Raw genomic sequence first — 17845 nt, 5'->3', positions numbered from 1 at the left:
CTGTATAATTTGCTTGAGAGGTTGTTCCCTGCAGAGGCCTTGCCACTGTGATGAATGGGTTATGGTATTTCTGTCTCAGTCCCTTTAGTCCCAACTACATTCAAAGTATCCATTCTACTTCTCCCCCTCAGCTAACAGAGCAAATGTTATCAGGAGGTTTAGACCATTTTGCAGAGCTGAGGAGGAACTGCTCTGTCATGGCGGCTGTGTTTGCCGCATTTCTAACAGTGCATGAGATGAGAATCTGATGAGGAGGCACAAAGAGCAGCAGACATGCAAACAGACGGACAACCGCATTCCTGCCTGATCATCTGAGGTGGCATTCATACTGCATCAGAATGTTTTGCCTTACTTAAAGACAGTTATAATCTAATCTGAACTTCAGGATCTGTCATACAAAATCAGATCCAAAGGAATGAAAGAGTTTGTGCAGGTAAAACAATAGGTAAAAGATTGAAAAAATTGTGATCATTAGGGTCTGGGAAGCCACTACTCAAACACTACTACTGATACATAAAGTAACCAAAATGTGTTGGAAAATATAAGATAACAGATGAGAATGTATTTTGTATTTATTTTCTTCGTAATGTATTACTTTCTACCAAAAAATCTCAACCCACAGATAGTTGAATTTGTGCAAATATTTGGTCCTGCAGTGTGAATGCTGCATGAGATCATCAGAACATTTGCCATCTATAGATCAATGGTTCCCAACCTGTTTTGTCAGTGAAGTGCCTTTTTCATTAACATCTGCTTATGTCAACCATTTATCCATTACTTTAAGCTAACTGTCTTAACTGTTTAAATCCATTACATTACATCCATTTGGCGCCCATTTTTGACCAAAGCAAGAAGAGAGCTAGATATCTTCTAACTAACGGTTCCAGCTGTTTATCCATTACCATTACTTTAAGCTAATCATTTGAACTGTTTATCCATTATGCTTAGCTAGTTTATGCTAACTATGTTGTTCGACCATTGATCAATAGCTTTGGGCTGTTTCAACTTCTCTGCCTGCTTGCTAACTACTTAGTTGTAAAACTACAATAGGTGTTATCATTTACTCAATATGCAGATATGTGTTTTATTCTATTGTTTTCAAATGTGTTGAGCTTCCTCATCTTTACACCTATCCTCAGGCACCTGCAGGGTACAGGTACCCCTGGTTGGGAATCACTGCTATATCGGGTGCCACACCATGCCACATGTACAACATGGAAAGTACACTTGACATCAGAATGATTATTTTCATGCAAATATATATGTGAGAGAATAAAATAACAGTTGAGAATGGGATCTGGCTGCAGATGTGTTGTACCTCAGTCCCTTTTTGGGAAGCGTGTTTCTGTCAAGAGGCATGCTGTTAAAACACAGAGGATGAGTGAATTAGATGAACACTAGAAAACATTTTTTTTCTGTGACACGAGTAAAAGACTTTGGTCACATTTTACAAACTTGATTTTTGACACACACATAGGCAAAGACACACACAATGGAGAAAACAAAGACATTACTAATGTATCACAGTACAACAAATATAAAACACAACCAATATTTAAATCAATTGTTTCATTTTTTGAGACATACAGCTAAACTAGTAAGGGAAAATAAATGTGAGCCCTTTTTATTCTATAGATCTGTGATGTATTGCATGCACAGTGTGTGGACAAAACAATGGAAACACCCTGATAAAGACTTCTCATGGGAATGAGCGTCTGAAATGATCAAAATTTATTGTGGGACTTTTTCTGGCATGACTTTTGGACCCACAACTAATATTGTCGCCTTTAATGATGATCCCAGAAACACTAAGATTGGTAACTGGTCAATACAATAAACAGTGGAAAAGATGGCAGGTCAGTTGGGTCAGTGAGTAGTAAAAGGGTTAGTCATTAGCTATATGCTGTAATATAATAAGGGGAAACTGCCATTGGGACTGCTTCACGTGTGTCCTCACCAAACTGAACTACATAAACACAGTATGTTCTGAATTTAGATTTTGGATTATTATCTTAACATTTCAAAACCACACCAGAAAAAATAAACTTAAATCCAAATAAACTGTGTTCTGAATGAGTGAAGTTGTTCTTATTATTATCATTCTTCATATTATTATTATTAGGCTTGCTCTGCATTGTATATCTATGTCTTAGGGTGGGTAGATACACTTTTTGTCTCTGTTCTCAAATGAAACAATGAATACGATTCAGCCCAATCGTATTCCCTGTTACTCACCCCTCAGACAGGGTGGACTTGACACTGCCGGTTCGTGTGACCTTGGGCCCGTGGTGGCCCAGCGGCAGATCAATGGACTCAGAGCTGGTGTGCAGACTGGTCATGCTTTGGCAGCTCAGTGTGTCCTTGCTGCCGGCTGACGAGCTACAGGCAGGCCAGGGCCGAGCGTTGGAGGGCAGGGAGAGGCCAGAGGCCGGGCTGGAGGCTGGGGAGTCAGTGCACAGGTCTGGGGTTTTGCCGTACAGCGGGCTGCTGCCACCGCTCAGGCCGCCAGCGCTGCCCAGGCTCCCCGTGCCAGAGGAGGGTGAGTCCAGACTGGCCTGCCTCGCCAGCGTGCCGTGGGGGCTGCCCAGTATTGAGGGGCACTTGCCAGAGTCGGGCGTGCCCGGAGAGCTGGCCTTGCTGCTGGCTTTGGTGCCAAACAATCTGGGGGTAGAGAGGTGGGTGCAGTCATTTAGAAATGCTCAAAGGAGCATCTGCAAGATCCATACTGGAAATATAGGAATTTGGTATACTTTGGGGTGGATTACATTGAGGTTATCTAATGTATATTACATAGGAAATTGTATTAATGCATTGCTCACATGCATCAAGAAACTCAGTAGAGTGAAAAACATCCCCACATCTTTATTGTAGCACCAACGTGAAACTACAGAGAAAATACTGAGCACACTTCCTAACACGTTCATCCCTTGCAGCAAACTCCACCTCATTTCAGCTGTGAACTCTCAGTAATTTACATCGACACATCTGCTTTCACAGCTTTGCCCGTTTCAACCCTGTGACTTTAAATAACCTAATCTGTTAGGCCACTCAACTCTGTTTGCCTCCCACATATGCTCAGACAGTCTGCTACTCATACTGCGCCTGTCCCAGTCTGTCATCTCAACCACATAAAATATATAGGTGATGCTCTCTTGAGGAAAAAAAAAAAGAAAAAAAGCTTGAAGACATGCAGATGAAACGGGTTGGCTTGACAGATCGGATGGGACGGATGTTTGGACACGCCTGCTGAACGAATGCTTCTAATGAGTCAGGGATTGGCGTGCAGATAAACTCCTGTCTCCTGTCTGTTCAAGACGGCTAAGTTGGATTTGTTGACCTGAATGAAAAGCCATCAGACCTTCATCTTCGGGGGTAAAGATATGTTTCATCTGCAGTGGCTTATCACCTACACCTACACCAGGGAACAATCTATGTAATGGCACCCCTTGGCTGTGCAGCCAAGTAAACTCACTTAATCAATTTTTCCATGAAGGCGCTGAAATGTGATTTATTAAGTGTCTTATATTCATTCTGCGCATCCAAACATATCTAAAATTGATAGAGATGACAGAGTATTTTTTAGCCATGGTGTGACTATACCACTACAGATGACATCGTCAATAAATGGCCCTATCTGTTACAGGAGCCTGGGGAACAGCCTGCATCAGGAAAACATCTCTGAGCACCACAAACATGAGTTTGTCATAATGAATGAAAACACCCTTAAATTCTGAAATAGATGTGTCGATAATATTGTCTGAAACTAAAACCTAAACTTATATTGTAAAATAACATCCCTAACTGCTGATAATCAAGGGACTGAAAAAGTATGTGATGAAATGCTTGATCCACGTAGAAACATATATGGCGAGGGACAAAGACAGAGCAGAAGCTGTAGGTGAGTTTTGTGTGTCTGACCTGCGGAAAGTAGGAGAAGCAATGTCGGGGTACTTGGAGCCCGGCTGCCTGAGGCCTGTTTGACCTGTTGAACTGGAGGTGGGGCTGGATTTGGGGGAGGTGGATAGCCCTGCTGCTGGGTCCTGGTCTGACACCGCCACTTTCTCCTTGTCTGTCTGGTTAATGGTGATGGGACTGGAGCGGTCGGAGCCCATTTTCCCATCTCTGCGTTTGGCGCCCGCTTGCGTCGCTGCCCCTCCGGCCGACTTGCCACTGACGTTTGAGTCGATGCTGCTAGAGCTGGAGCGATGCCCGCTGCGACCCGCTGCCACCCCACTGGAGGATTTGGCTGGTCTGGGTAAGGACCGGTACTGCAGGGTCACTTTGGAGCCACTGCAGCTGAGTAGAATGCCATCATCTTGCGGCTGTGAGCCATCCAGGCTGGTCTTACGCACACCGCCGATGCCTGCGCCTTTGCCAAGGGCAGCTGAGGATTTGGGCGCCTTGCCCAGGGTGGCTGAGCCGCTGGTGAGCGTCGCACCACTGGATGTGATTAGGGTACCAGTGGGACCTGGGATCTTCTTGTATCCAAATGAACCAGTGGTTGGTGGGCGTGCAATGCCGGAGGGAGGTTTCTTACCTTCGTCTCCACTACTCTTCCCAGCATCTGAGGGTGAGCGCTGGATGCCAGCTGAACTTTTAGAAGGCGCCTTGCCCTTCTCTGAGGCCTTAGCATCATCAGTTTTGCCTGTCAATTTGCATAAACACTTATTAGCACAAATACAAAAACATTATCCTCAGCAGATTCATGGCCCAGTGCTCCTTTTATCACCCGTGGTGCCACAAAGCAGGAAAAGCCAAATTAGTGTACATTTTGGCTAACAGCCAGCTGCATCGAAAACCAATACCTTTCTGGAACAAAGCTGATAAACCTGCTGAGTGAACTGAAAATTTAAGAGCAACTGCAAAGTCTCCAAACTCAGGTATCAGGGAAAAGATTCATCAAATCATCAGTTTTTGGCCACAGGAGGAAAAGTACAGGTTAAAATAATAGAAAGAATGATGCCTGAACTCCATTTAGCTGCTTCAGTTTCAGGATCTTGAGTGCATGCTGAGTCACAGTCACACTGTCATGTCTTACTGGGATACTTAAAAAGAACAGAGCTACCATTAATGTTTAAAACACCTGTGATGTTCCCTATCATGGTAAATGAAATGTCTGCTGTGAGAAGTGTCCATTAGAAGGTTATCTCAATAAATTATACTTGTGATGAGTCATTAAAGAGTTGGTAAAAATGGTCAACATCTGTTGGCATCTGTAGAGAGAGTTTAGGTTTCTAAGTTGCGGGGTTCAGTGCTCTGCAACAGTTGGTGGTTGATGTAGTCAGATGCACACTGATGAACTTTGATACGGTTTTAAATAGACTAACTTTAAAGTTAACTTTAAAAAAATGTCTGAAAGGAAAACAAGTTTAAAGGCACCACAACTTACCCTTTTTACGTAAACACATAAATGTTTGTACATAAAGCGTTCTCTTTCAGCACCATAGTTGATTGAACTTTTCTTTTATCACTAAGCCAATTTTGACACACTTGGATCTGAAATAAAACAGCACAGCTGGAACAGATAACCTCATAAATTATTGAGTTTCACCTTAAAAATCTGTGTTTCTCCGACGCTGTGTGACAGACAAAGGAAGTCCTGGAGGGGCTGCATGCTGAGCTGCTACTCAAGTTACCTCAGCTTGCTTTTGGCTTCATATTTAATTTATTAAGGGTCCCCTACAATGAAAAATACTTTTTCTGTTTTGGTACCTTGTGGCTGTGGATATTTTGTCTTACTACCTGTATGATTATTTGGAAATATACCTGCTTTTTTCCATATGTTGCAAACTTTTGCCTATTTTCAAAGTGTCACTGATACAGCTTGTGTCAAACAAACACAGCTTGGGGACAACCCAGTAAACCCCTCTTCACACTGAGCGTCATAATGTACTTCATTTCTACCAATTATGTTTCAAGATAAAAAATGTCTTGCATCTCCTACCTGGTGTTTTGAGGGCAGCAGAGGTACCCTTGGACCTGGGTGGTGTGATGCCCACCTGGGCGGTCATGCCCCTCCTCCATGAGCCCGTCTGGGACATCTGGGCCAACGCAGCGGCCTTCTGACCGGCCTCCTCGTACTGGCCCTGGGCTTGAGTGGAAGATGAGGAGGATGAGGAAGGCTTCCAACGGGAGGAGCCGCTGCTGGGGTCCATGCTTGCGTCCAGCTCCTCCTCCACCTTCTTCAGGTCCTCGGCTCCGGCCCAGCTGCTGCTCACCTCCTGCTCTGCATGCTTGGACCTGCTTCCTCTCTGGGACTGCAGGGTGGTGGTAGTGGTGGGTGTCAAAGAAAGCATAGAAGATATTAATAGATGTTACAGTAAAATAATTAAATCTGTGGTTTCCTAAAGTCTCTTGCAGTGTCCTTAAACGCACCAGTGGGGGGTACCTGCTTACCACTTTAATACCACATAATGTGTGTTAACAGAAAAAAAGTATGGTCACAAAAATTCACAATAATAACCAATTTTAAGCAATTTAAATGTCTTCCTTGGCATACTCGTGAAAATATTGGTACATAATAGTAGTTTAAAGCTCTGGTATGATCCCTTATGAAGCGTTATTTAAACACACCATAGCCACCATAAAGAGATACAAGTCCCTGCACAAACAGAGCAGCAGGGCGTGTGTGTGTGTGTGAAGCTGTAGCTATCTTTGGAATCACCCATGTCCAGATCTCCTCTTTTGGGACGCATACAAACACACCCACAAACACACACCCACACCCACAGCAGTGATAACTAGCCTACCTTGACAGATGGCCAGTCTCCCTAGCAACACCAGAGTCTCTTAAGAGCCCAGTCTGTTGAGTATTTCATGAGGGGCCAAAGATACTTGGCAGAATACAGCAGAAGCTTGTGATAAGAGCTGAGCAGTGGCCTTCAGTCTGCAGTTAATTCCCTCAGCTGTGATTTCAGAACTCACATACAGACTGGCCCTGATTTCATGTTAAACCAGTGTGATTATAACTCGGCATTCAGAACGAGTTTTAGTCAGATCTGGCAATTCCAATTTATTTTCTCTATCTTTCAGTGCTCGTTTTCTATCAGTTTCTGTAATTGCGTTGTATACTGTCCCTTCCATGTTTGATGTTAAAGTGGTAGTATTGCACTTCTATAAAGTTGAGGGACTCACAAGCGACAGATTAAATAAAGAATGGTCCTAATCTGAGATGACCTGACCTTATTCCCTAGTATGGGTCAACAACAACTACAAAAACTACCTATGTACCTTTTCCATTATGCAGCTCATAAAACCCTCCCTGCCATGAAGCCCACTTTTTGTTTGTAAGAGTTTCAAGCCAAAACTGAGACTACTCTATTGACATCATCAGAGTTATATTTTCAACTTTGGAAAGCTCCCTGTTAAACCACAGAAAACATCATCCCTCTGTTTGCAAAAGCAGACGAGATGTCCTGGTGATGAGTAAACTGAACTTCCTGTGTAAAAAGATTGGAGAGCTCTTTTAAGTAGAAAATAAGTTCAGGTTTTGAAAGGTGATCACTGTACCGGTGGTACTGATGAAGTCCACCTAAAATATGCTGTATGCTGGACATAGTGGTGCTTTGAGCTAAATGCTACCGCCAGCATGGCAAAATGCTCACAGTGACAATGCTAACATACTGATGTTTAGCATGTAAAATGTTTACCATATTCATAACATCTGGTAAGATGGTAACATCTGTGATGCAGTGTGATGCAGGGATGATGTCTTTTTGTAGGCCAACCCAGAAGATGGCACCCTGGTTCCCTGGACAAGAAGCTAATAGGATTTTTCCATTGGATTTTGGATTATTGCAGAAAATAAGCTCTGTGGCGAACAGTTTTATGATACTTCCATGTTTTATTCAGCAAGATAACTTTCACAAATGAAAAGCTCTATTATGATTTCTGAAGCATAAATGTGATCGCTTAAAGTAAAAAGCTAATGTTTGTCTTTAAACAAACTACACTACGGCGTACTAAATGGTGAGTGTTTACCTGTGCTCCCTTGCTTTTGCGTGACGAGCTGACAGCAGAATAGGCGGGTGTGTTCAGATCATCAGTGCTGATGTTGTCCAATGTGTCGCTGAGGCCGCTGCTCACTGAGCTGCTGTCGTCCCAACTGTAGGAGGAGAAGGAAGGGAAGAATAGAGGTCAGTAGGGTGAACGTTCATTTTTTATTTGGAGCCTTCCAGTTTAAATGCAACAGTGATAGTAATACTGACAGGTGCAGTAATAGCATACTGTCTACACTCAGTCTGCCATCATCGTTTCTTACTCTAATTCAAACTTTACTCTACATGTCGCTGTATGATTGCAGAAACAAGAGCTGGAATGAGGCACATATATAATTTTCTCAGTGTCCTATCAGCAGCTCGGCTGTAGATCATTTGTAATTGCTCAATTTGTCTCTTCAAGCAGCTGTGCTCCTTTTTTGCCCCCCATTGACTTATGGGTATTTGAGTTCTTTTTTGAGAGAGAAAAAACAGGCATTGGCTCATTAATTGTTGAGCTCCTCATTAACTCTGAGTGTGTGGAGGAATAAAAGGATCTTCATTAGCATGTCATTATTTAGCTGTTGTGGAAGGCTGACAGACACCGAGAGCCCCCAAAATGATCCAACAGCGATCATTTCAACACACACTCTGTTTAATTACAGCAGAATTACAGCTCGAAAAACTCTCAATATGTTTCTCTAATCTGCAAACCCATTTTCACCTATCAGAGACAATAAATCACCTTTAGTAATAATATATTAGTTCTTCTTCTCTTTCATTTCTCACACACACACACACACACACACACACACACACACACACACACACACACACACAACATGACAGTGCTGCAGCTGTGACAGCTCACATACACATACACAATGCAGAGACATGCAGAGTCCTCACAGACACTAATTGGTTTCCATGCCAACATGTCAAGTCTCATCCGTATGTGCGTTTGCCTTTACGTGCGTCTGTGTGCGTCTGTGTGTGTGTGTGTGTGTGTGTGTGAGAGAGAGAGACAGAGACTCCACCCTTAATTTGCATGACAACTCTGACCAAACATCCTTAAAGAGTTTCATTTAAATCTGGAAGGAAAAATGAAGGAGTGGTGAAGCTGGGACAGAGAGAGAGAGAGAGAGAGAGAGAGAGAGAGAGAGAGAGAGAGAGAGAGAGGTAACGAACTGGCACAACCACACACTGTGATCGACATCACAGTGACAGATATCAAAGAGTTTTATACAAACAGCTGACAACAGCTCCTTAAGGACATTGATGTGAATTCTCAGTCCGGTCCAAAACACACCCTGCATTTGAAATATTTTTTATTTTTTTTAAAATAAAAATCTGAAACAACTTCCAGAAGCTAATTACTCTTTTTCCTCAGCAAGTCAATTCAGGCTCGCCATCTATAATTCATGGCAGACATAGATGAAACCCGAAGGCAGGCTGAAAATGAGAGAATAATGACTCATTTTTTAAAAGGCACACAGAAGAGGAAGGGAGGGAAATGTGAGCGAGCTGGAGATGTGGGGATGTGTACAATAGCTGTCCGTAGAAGATAATGGCGTTATTGATTTTCTAAAGTTTGTTGAGAAAAATCAATAACCATAAGAGTTGTTCTGCTTTAAACACCCATGCCGTTCATTAGATATTCTGCATTAGTTTATTAAATGGAGTGTTAATATCATAATGAAAATGAGAACAAAACAAACCTGTTAACATGAAACATTCTCGCTATCATATATACATATATATACAAATAGTTTGCTTGGAACAATAATGTGTTTTTTCAACAAAAATTTATAATTTCCACATTAAAACTGTTAAAAAGACATTTAGTCCTTCTACCTCATAAAAAATTCCAGACTCTATGAATATGCAAATTTTGTAATTAAAGTTTTAAATTGCAAACTGAACCAGAATTGACTATTTGTGATGTCACACATCATGCTCATAGGCTCCACCCCTTAAAAAGATTTTTTTTCAATGAGCACAGAGAACATTTCCACTTTCAGCAGATGAATGTGAAAACATCCTTCTGCAGTCAAACTCAGCACATACATCATTCAAACAGCACACTGTAGGGACAAGAAAAACTGATTTTTACAGGAGGGGGACTATAAGTTTCTGTAGTGATGTTGCAAGAGTCTACGTGCAAAAATTAATAGATGGCCTATATTCACCTGACACCTGTAAAAGGTTTGTAATGAATGTAGCGCAGAGCAGACACCTTGCAACCCAGTTGTCCACTGGTGCAGTACAAAATTGATTTGCTCTTATGACAGATTTCGAATGAGCAGCATTTATCTTCACGGCCAAATTCTGACCGGGTCTTTGACTCAAACTGCAGGCTCTGCTTCAGGATGGAATATCATAGCTGTGTATAATATGTTAAAATTATGCATAATTTCAGGCTAAGAAAAGAAAACATTCCATTTCTGTAAGTCTTTTTTTTTTAAGTGGCTGAAACAGGCAAGAGAAAACAGGTAACGGGGCTTTGTGTTATTGAACATCACAACAAATTTCTTATTTCTGCCAGCCTTTATCATTTTGAGCTTTCATTTTTCTTCAATTCAAAGCCATTATTGGAAAAGCGCCACAGAGATGGATGTTTAAAGCACAGAGTACCTTGTCAGATGAAGAATAAATGCCATCCTTGCTGTCAATCTGAGCTTTACTGTCATGTATCTACAGCTTTACTGCAGTTCTTTAATAAAAAAAAAAAAGAAGCTGCTGTTGCGCTGCTGATATCAAACAAGAGTCGAGCCGAGTGTTTGAGGGAGTGTGTTCTGCACACACCAGGCTTTTGCAAACAAAGCCTGTGGAAATCGATGGCTTTGAAACATGCCTGGCTTGTTTCTCTTTAATCATTTCCTCTCATCTGCACTTAAGCCTGTCTTTGCAGTCGAGGGCAGGACCGTCTGACTGCTCCTGACTCGTTCCAAGAAGACAACAGTGAGTTGAGGAATATATTTGAGTGTAAAGGTTAAATGTGCAGTTGCCGCTGGGCGGGGTCTTTAAGTTTTGCCAGTGACAGGAGCTGCCGGGTCACCTTGACTATCTGATTTAAAGTTAGTCCTCTGCTCAGCTTTTCCTGCCTCAGAAGTGACAGGGGAGCTGCGGTGCACTCTGCAGCTTCCGCTGAGACCAACCTTCAGTGCCGGACTGACAACAGGGGCAGACTGAGACAAATTTAATGCTCGCAACAAAATGAATCAGTCCAAAGTGACTTGGCTGTGCTCCAAAACACGGTTTTATCCCGCAGACCTACAGAAAGCCCTGTCTTCTATTTATTTGGCATGGAATATTGTTTCTGAGAGCATGAAAGAGATAAAAAAAAGAGTGAGATGAAGAGAGGAAATTTAGGAGAGATCAAAGACACAGATGGTCTTTTCTGAGTACTGATTGCTCCTTATGCCTAATTGCACATCTCAAATATCATTCAAGCTTCTTTTAAAGTGAGAAAAGGATAATTTTTTTCCACAGCACTATTAATTTCCTCCAAACTGAGACAAATTGAAGTTGATAACATGAAGTGCTGCGCAATGGGTAATACAAAAAGGTGCATTGTGAAATAGCATGGAGGGGATGAATAGTCGTGGAGTCTATCGTCATAATGTGAGAAAGCAGAGGCAGATGGCTTTGAAGGAGCTCACTGACTTCCAATTCTTATCTAAACACGAGAATAATCTTGCGCAGTTTCCCCTGGCTGCAACATATCGCTCTTTCCTCCTACGGGTGATCTCTCTAATACAATATTGAAAATCTTCTTTCTGTTAAATTTGTTTTAATCATATTATCCACAGTTCAGACTATTTCTTGGGTAATTCTTGCTTAATTAACATAATGAGTTACATTGAATAGCTCTTGGAGACAATCACAAAGTAAAGATGCCCTTTGGCTTTTGCGTTTTTTTACTTTACTGTAAATGTAATTCTTTAAGCAAAAAAGTTAAGTTGAGTTAGTACAATAGAACAAACCTGCTGCTCTGTGCTGAATGGAAATAGATTATCTAGAGGAAAGTCAGGTGAAGAAGGCGTGGACATATTTTCCATGAAACCTTCAGACAATACTGTAGCCAAACATATACATGTACTGTCCATTTTCTCAGCACTTTCCCTGCAATTACCATGAAATGTATTTACATTTTCTATATAGTAGTTTTCTTTGTTTGTGGCGGGGTCTGCCTCACAGGTGCTGGCTTTGACTTGTGGAAATATATGTGGAAACTACTTGGCCATCATGTCCATCATGAAATTCCTTTATAGTAACTCTTATTATTAACTTCTCTTTTTCTTCATAAAAACAAAGTTATTTTGTTGTTGCCTGCATTGTTGGTCTTTTGTATTTCTGGCAATGTAGCTGCTCAACAAGTGTTTGTTCCCCTTAGAATTCTGGGACCTGTAGTATTAAACCATCAGCATGTCACCATCACCATCAAGTATCACAACAATAACCAGAACTAAAATCCTAAGGATTGTGATTTTAAGATAAAATCAAAAATAAGACCTAAAGAACTAGAAAACTGAAAGCAGAACAGGTTAAAAGACAGTTAAAGATAGAGGACAGTGGTTGTGAAACACCTTCAAGATGCCAATAAAACAGAGATTATTAGTACCAGCTCCCTCTATAGTATAGAGAGCACCTTGAAACTCCAATCTCAAACTAGAAAAGGTCAGAAAATGAATTCCGAATGCCAAATACCTCCACACACAGTGAGGTAATAGTTGAGTCATCGATATTGATCAATATCGCCATAAACCCTGCAGATAGGGCAGGGGAAACCTTTATTACTGCACTCTCGGAGCTCCAGCTACTTCAGTGGAGCTGCTCAGCCAACAGTAATAGATGACTGTGTTTTGTCTGTCTGAATGGGAAGCTGGGGACTGCTGAAAAAGAGCATCCGTGCTCTGTGGAACTTCCTGGGATAAAGGGTTGATAAAACAAAAAGAAAACAAAAACACAGTGCCCCTTCTCCTGAGAGCCCGCCTGACTGTAACGGGCTGAATATTTCATTGGACCGACTCTCTGGATCAGCTCCAATTGCTCTGACAGAACAGAACTGTGGCTAGCCAAGCTCCTCCCCTTAGACCTGCACGCGTTCGCTTGCACGTCACCATATCTCCTGCTCGGGGAGGGGGGTTGAATCCTTGAAAATGGCACAGCCGAACTCAATAACCCTACAGCGAGGGCGGGTGAGCCGGACTTTTGTGTCATAACTTCTTAAATTAACAATGAGCAACAATGTACAGAGCAGAATGCTTGAGAGGAGACTGCTGTGGAGGATATTGGCTTCTCGCCCATGTTTCATAAGCGAGGCAGTGAAATGGGCAGATGGCGCGAAACAAGTCATAGTCTCCCCCTCCAAATCCATCAGAAAACACACTGTATTTCCCTTGTGGTGGTTCTGTTAACTGGACAAACACAACTGTGATGCCTTTGCCTGTAATACCCTAGATAGTGCAACATTTTATGAGTATGTGTGTAGCAGGGGCGGTATGGAATTGTATGATAACTAGTGCTACTATAAAAAGGCATGACCTGTTTTTGAAAACCTTGGACCTGTTAGGGGAAATCTCAGCAAATAAGGTCTATATGAGTTACTCTCCTCTTCTTTCAGATACTGCCAAGTTGCCTTCAGCAAGGTACTTGGACTCCAAAAGGCCATCTCACAAACTACCAGGTGGGAAGATGTGACTTCACCATGAAAAAGGGTGAATTAAATGAGCATGGAAAGGAATATCTACCCTTCCAAATGTTTTTATTCCTTTGCAGATTCTATTGCAAATCCTTGATTTTTGCCTGCTGCGTTGCAGCATGTAGCTGCCCCCTATGCTGTGAATGCACCGCTGTGGCTTCACTCAACCATGCACACATTACCTCATGCAGTATTCAATGGTCTTGTTCTTTCAACAGCCCAGAGGAGAAAATGCCATTAGCAGCATGAACAAAGGATAACACCGGTGATTACACTATATAATGGAGATAAATGAGATTTTGATGAGGGGGATTGATAAATATTTGGTGGGGAATAGTGTTGAAGTAAGTGAAGGTGGGATGTCTACAGATGGGAGAATGTAACACTTACTCAGAGGAGCTCTTACATAACAACACAGAAAAAAACACACATGTACATAATGGCATCTGAAGACATTGGGACCAGTTTGCATTCGTGAATAGCTTCTGGTTCATACTTTATCAAGAATGTATCATTATTATGAAAACCTTAACTCCAATTTTGGTCATTTTTAAAGGAAGGAACAATTCAATAAAAAATATATTTACTATAATCAGGTGGATATATTGGAAAATATATAACAAGATAAGAATTCAGGAAAGACGAACTGTTCTCACTTGACAGAAAAAACTCCTTAACATTACCTCTGAACTAAAGCCTATACCAAGGTCTAATGAAACACAAATACCTTCATTGTGTTTGTGAAATGAATTGTGAGGCCTTTATTTTGTCGATACATGTCATTTTAATCCTTTAAAAGTCAATTACTGTTTACTAGGCAGCTTGATACTTCCATGTCCATGCTGAAGGAACTGAAGTCTACTTTTATTAATTAATTTCCTATTGACCTTAATCAATCTTGCAGTCTACAATGACTACCAAACCCCCAATACAGCAAAAAGTCCTAAACTAAAATAAAAGCTTGTCTGATAGCATGTTGGTCTAAAATAAAGAATCTAATAAATCAGATAAAGGCTGTGTGTCATTTTTCTTTTTGTGTTTTCTGGATGCTTGCTTCAGGTACCATAATAAAATCACTAACTGTACACAGCGAGCTAAGAGTCGGCGGAGTAGAAAACAGAAAAGCCACAACAAAGACGTCCTATCCCAACCACTTTGACAACTATCTGTCGCTCACAAAACTTTGAACTGTACCATTTCTGTATTCCCTCTCTCTCCCGCACATATACACACAGATATAGAGCAGGGCTCAGTGATGTAAATGGAAAGCACTCATCCTCATTTGCCTGCACCGTAATCCGAGTTAATGCCACTGAGCTCTTGCAATTACACAAGAAAACACCACACAAATGACTTCCCTCCTCTTCTCTTGCCTCTTCTTGTCAGCTGCCAGAGGCTGGCGATAGGCTCACTTTCTCCTTGACTCTGATTGAGCACACAAAGAACCAACCTATCACAACAAACTAGACAGTCCTGACTCAAGTTGAACACACACACACACAACACACACGGCACAAAGCAGCTTCAATCAGCTGTTTACAGGTTCCAAATACAAAGTTGTGTGAGTAGAATAGTTTCTAGCTTTGCTGTCAGCTCACCTCTTATGGGGATGGACGCTGCCTGTCGTCTTGTCACACAAGTGTTTTGCTTTGGTCGGTTTCCCTACCCCGTCTGATACCTCAGGAGGCAAACCCCCCACCTGGCAGGGAAGCTAGAAGCTGTGAGACGACTGGGAGTCCAGAGAGGAAATGGGAAAGAGAGACAAAGGAAGAGAGGACTACCTCACTCTTCCACTTTCAACCCCTGATGTTGCTGCTTGCTGCTGCTGGCTCCCCCCCCCCCTCCTCTCTCTACATCTACCCCTCCCCTTCTCGCCAGGATGGGCCTGTCAGCCCTTGGAGAGGCAATCAGACATGCCGTCAGCAGCCAAGCTACCAAGGGTTAATTAAAGGAGGATGACAATGCAGATTCGAGCCAAATCAGGGATGAAGCTGGACGAGAGCCCGACTGTGCCTCGTCTTTGCCGAACGCCTCTGACTGGAAGTGATCTCATGCATAATACGTGAGATGCTCAGAAAAAATCTGCCCGTACGAGCCTCGTGTTGGGACATTATTCATGACTCTCAAGCACTGGAAAAAGGCTAATGGCGGGTAAGAAGAAAAGGATGATGAGCTGGTGGAGTTGGTTCATTCTTCTTTATTTCTCCAGGAAGACGAACTCGAGATTCTTCTTCATCAGTGCCATTCTAATTCACAGTCACACAGAGCTGCCCAGTATCACGTCTTTATTTGCTGAGGTCTGGTGGCAGAGGACAGTGAATGCCACCCGGATATCCAGAAATCTCTTCTAAGAGATCACAAACAGTTTGAGCCATCCTGCCTCATCCTTTACATTGGATTTTCTGTTCGCTGCTCATGCCAACAACACATTTTTTTTTATTACAATTAAACTCTTGTCCCAGATTCTTGAAATGTAATCTTTTTTCATCAGCAAAGAGACAAAATGATCTGGATAGAGATTGAATCACTACAGTGACATGAGGGAGTGTGACAGAGAGATGCGTTATTATCTTCAATGTTTTGTGTCACAGGAAGGGAAAACTCTTATCACATTGACTAAAAAAGTAATCCAACGTGTCAGTGACTGTGGAATCCAATTCAGCTCGGCACAACTCAATTAAAAAAAGGAACAGAGTGACCTTGGAGTGTCGCACTGCAAATGTGTCCGTTGCCAAGCACTGACAGACAGCAGGACGTCAGCGCTGCCTGGTTGGGCTGGTAAAGACGTCCAGGCTTCCTACTGCAATGCAGTCAAAGAGGACAACAAAATCATTGGCCGGTCAGAAGCGAGGGGTTTCCAGCAAGCTAACACAACCCGGCAGGGGTTTGTTCAAGTTTATTGCAAACTGCTGGCAAATATGCAAACAAACAGCCCTCATAAGTGCTCACAAACCATCGACAGCCTGACAGCCAACCTCCTTCTCCTGTGGCCTGAAAGGACATATCAGGACAGACACATACACTGTACTGTACACACCATAGCTGTATTTTCTTCTGGGGAACAACTAAATACTACTACAATGACGTTTTATCTATTACTGTTTTTTTTTTTTTTGTAGAGCTTAAACAATTTTGATAATGGATTAAATCATTTTTAAGCAGAAATAGCAACAGCTATAGTTCCTCCTTCTCAAATGTGAATGTTTGCCTGTTTCTAAACTTTTAAATGTAAGATCTTTGGACTGTTGGCTGAACATTACAAGAAATCTGAACACATCATCTTGACTAGTGCTTGTGTCCAAACCACAGTGGTCACAGCGTCAGGGACTACTGGCAGCTACAGCATGAGCTACGGGCGTGGTGTGTGAGAAGTGACTGTTTACTTGAAAACAACAATGACTGCTGCTTAAGTGGTTAGCGTAGATGCTGCTAGCAGCAGTTATGGTTCTGTGTAACAAACCACCTTTCACAGTCAGGTCAGTTCACCAACAAACCTAGCAGCATCTTCTGTTTGGGCACAAGGCATCCTTTATTTTTCTAGGATTAGAACATTACAGCTTGATAGACAGTGGCAGCACAGTGGCAGCTGTCAAGCTGAGGTTTGGATCCCGCCACCAGGGATGTTGGCACGTGTCCAGAATAAATGAGCAACCGTCCATCGACTGCATGGGTGTTGACAGATTTGCCACAATTAACTAACTACTGTATCGCTGTCCTGTTACCTGAAACCTGACGCATAAATACAAGCTGTATCTTGGCTTTCACTCATTCCATTGTATCTTTTAAGCAAAGTTAGAGATCATTTCTTCCACAACTAAACGATAAATAATCTGTAGTTAGACACAGATTTAAGTATTGTATATGGATTGTATTGATGTTTTATTTGCGTCACTACAGGTTTCTGTGTCCTCATTTAAAGAGAGAAGCACAAACAATGAAGCTTCATAAATGTTTGACTGCCTTAATTACACCATAACACTCGTCATTTAACAAGATTACATTTTCATAATCCACAACAGAGTCAGGCTCCATGGCAGTAAAGTGAATTAGCAATGATAGGAGCTTTGTCGATTCTTATCTTTACAAACTCATTAGGCCTGTCACATGATGAATTGAGCCGTATCCTCGGAAATTTTCAACCAAATGAATGTATGCAGCTGCAGCA

At 42.0% G+C, this 17845-nt stretch overlaps 1 protein-coding gene across 13 annotated transcripts in view; it reads right to left on the bottom strand.

The window, feature by feature from the left end:
• The window catches only part of nav3 (neuron navigator 3), a 428096-nt gene that overhangs the window by 32540 nt on the left and 377711 nt on the right, over positions 1–17845 (bottom strand). For all 13 annotated transcript variants that reach the window (XM_051392318.1, XM_051392319.1, XM_051392315.1 and 10 more), the window contains 5 exons: positions 7981–8104; positions 5945–6257; positions 3919–4645; positions 2236–2661; positions 1319–1360 (listed from right to left, as the gene is read on the bottom strand). In XM_051392318.1, the coding sequence (XP_051248278.1) occupies positions 1319–1360; positions 2236–2661; positions 3919–4645; positions 5945–6257; positions 7981–8104 (1632 nt within the window). The remainder of the gene's footprint in view (positions 1–1318; positions 1361–2235; positions 2662–3918; positions 4646–5944; positions 6258–7980; positions 8105–17845) is intronic.

This window comes from Dicentrarchus labrax, unplaced genomic scaffold (assembly GCF_905237075.1).
Source record: "Dicentrarchus labrax unplaced genomic scaffold, dlabrax2021, whole genome shotgun sequence".
NCBI lineage: Eukaryota > Metazoa > Chordata > Actinopteri > Moronidae > Dicentrarchus > Dicentrarchus labrax.
Note: the sequence above shows the minus strand (reverse complement) of the source record. Positions and strands in the feature narration are given on the sequence as shown.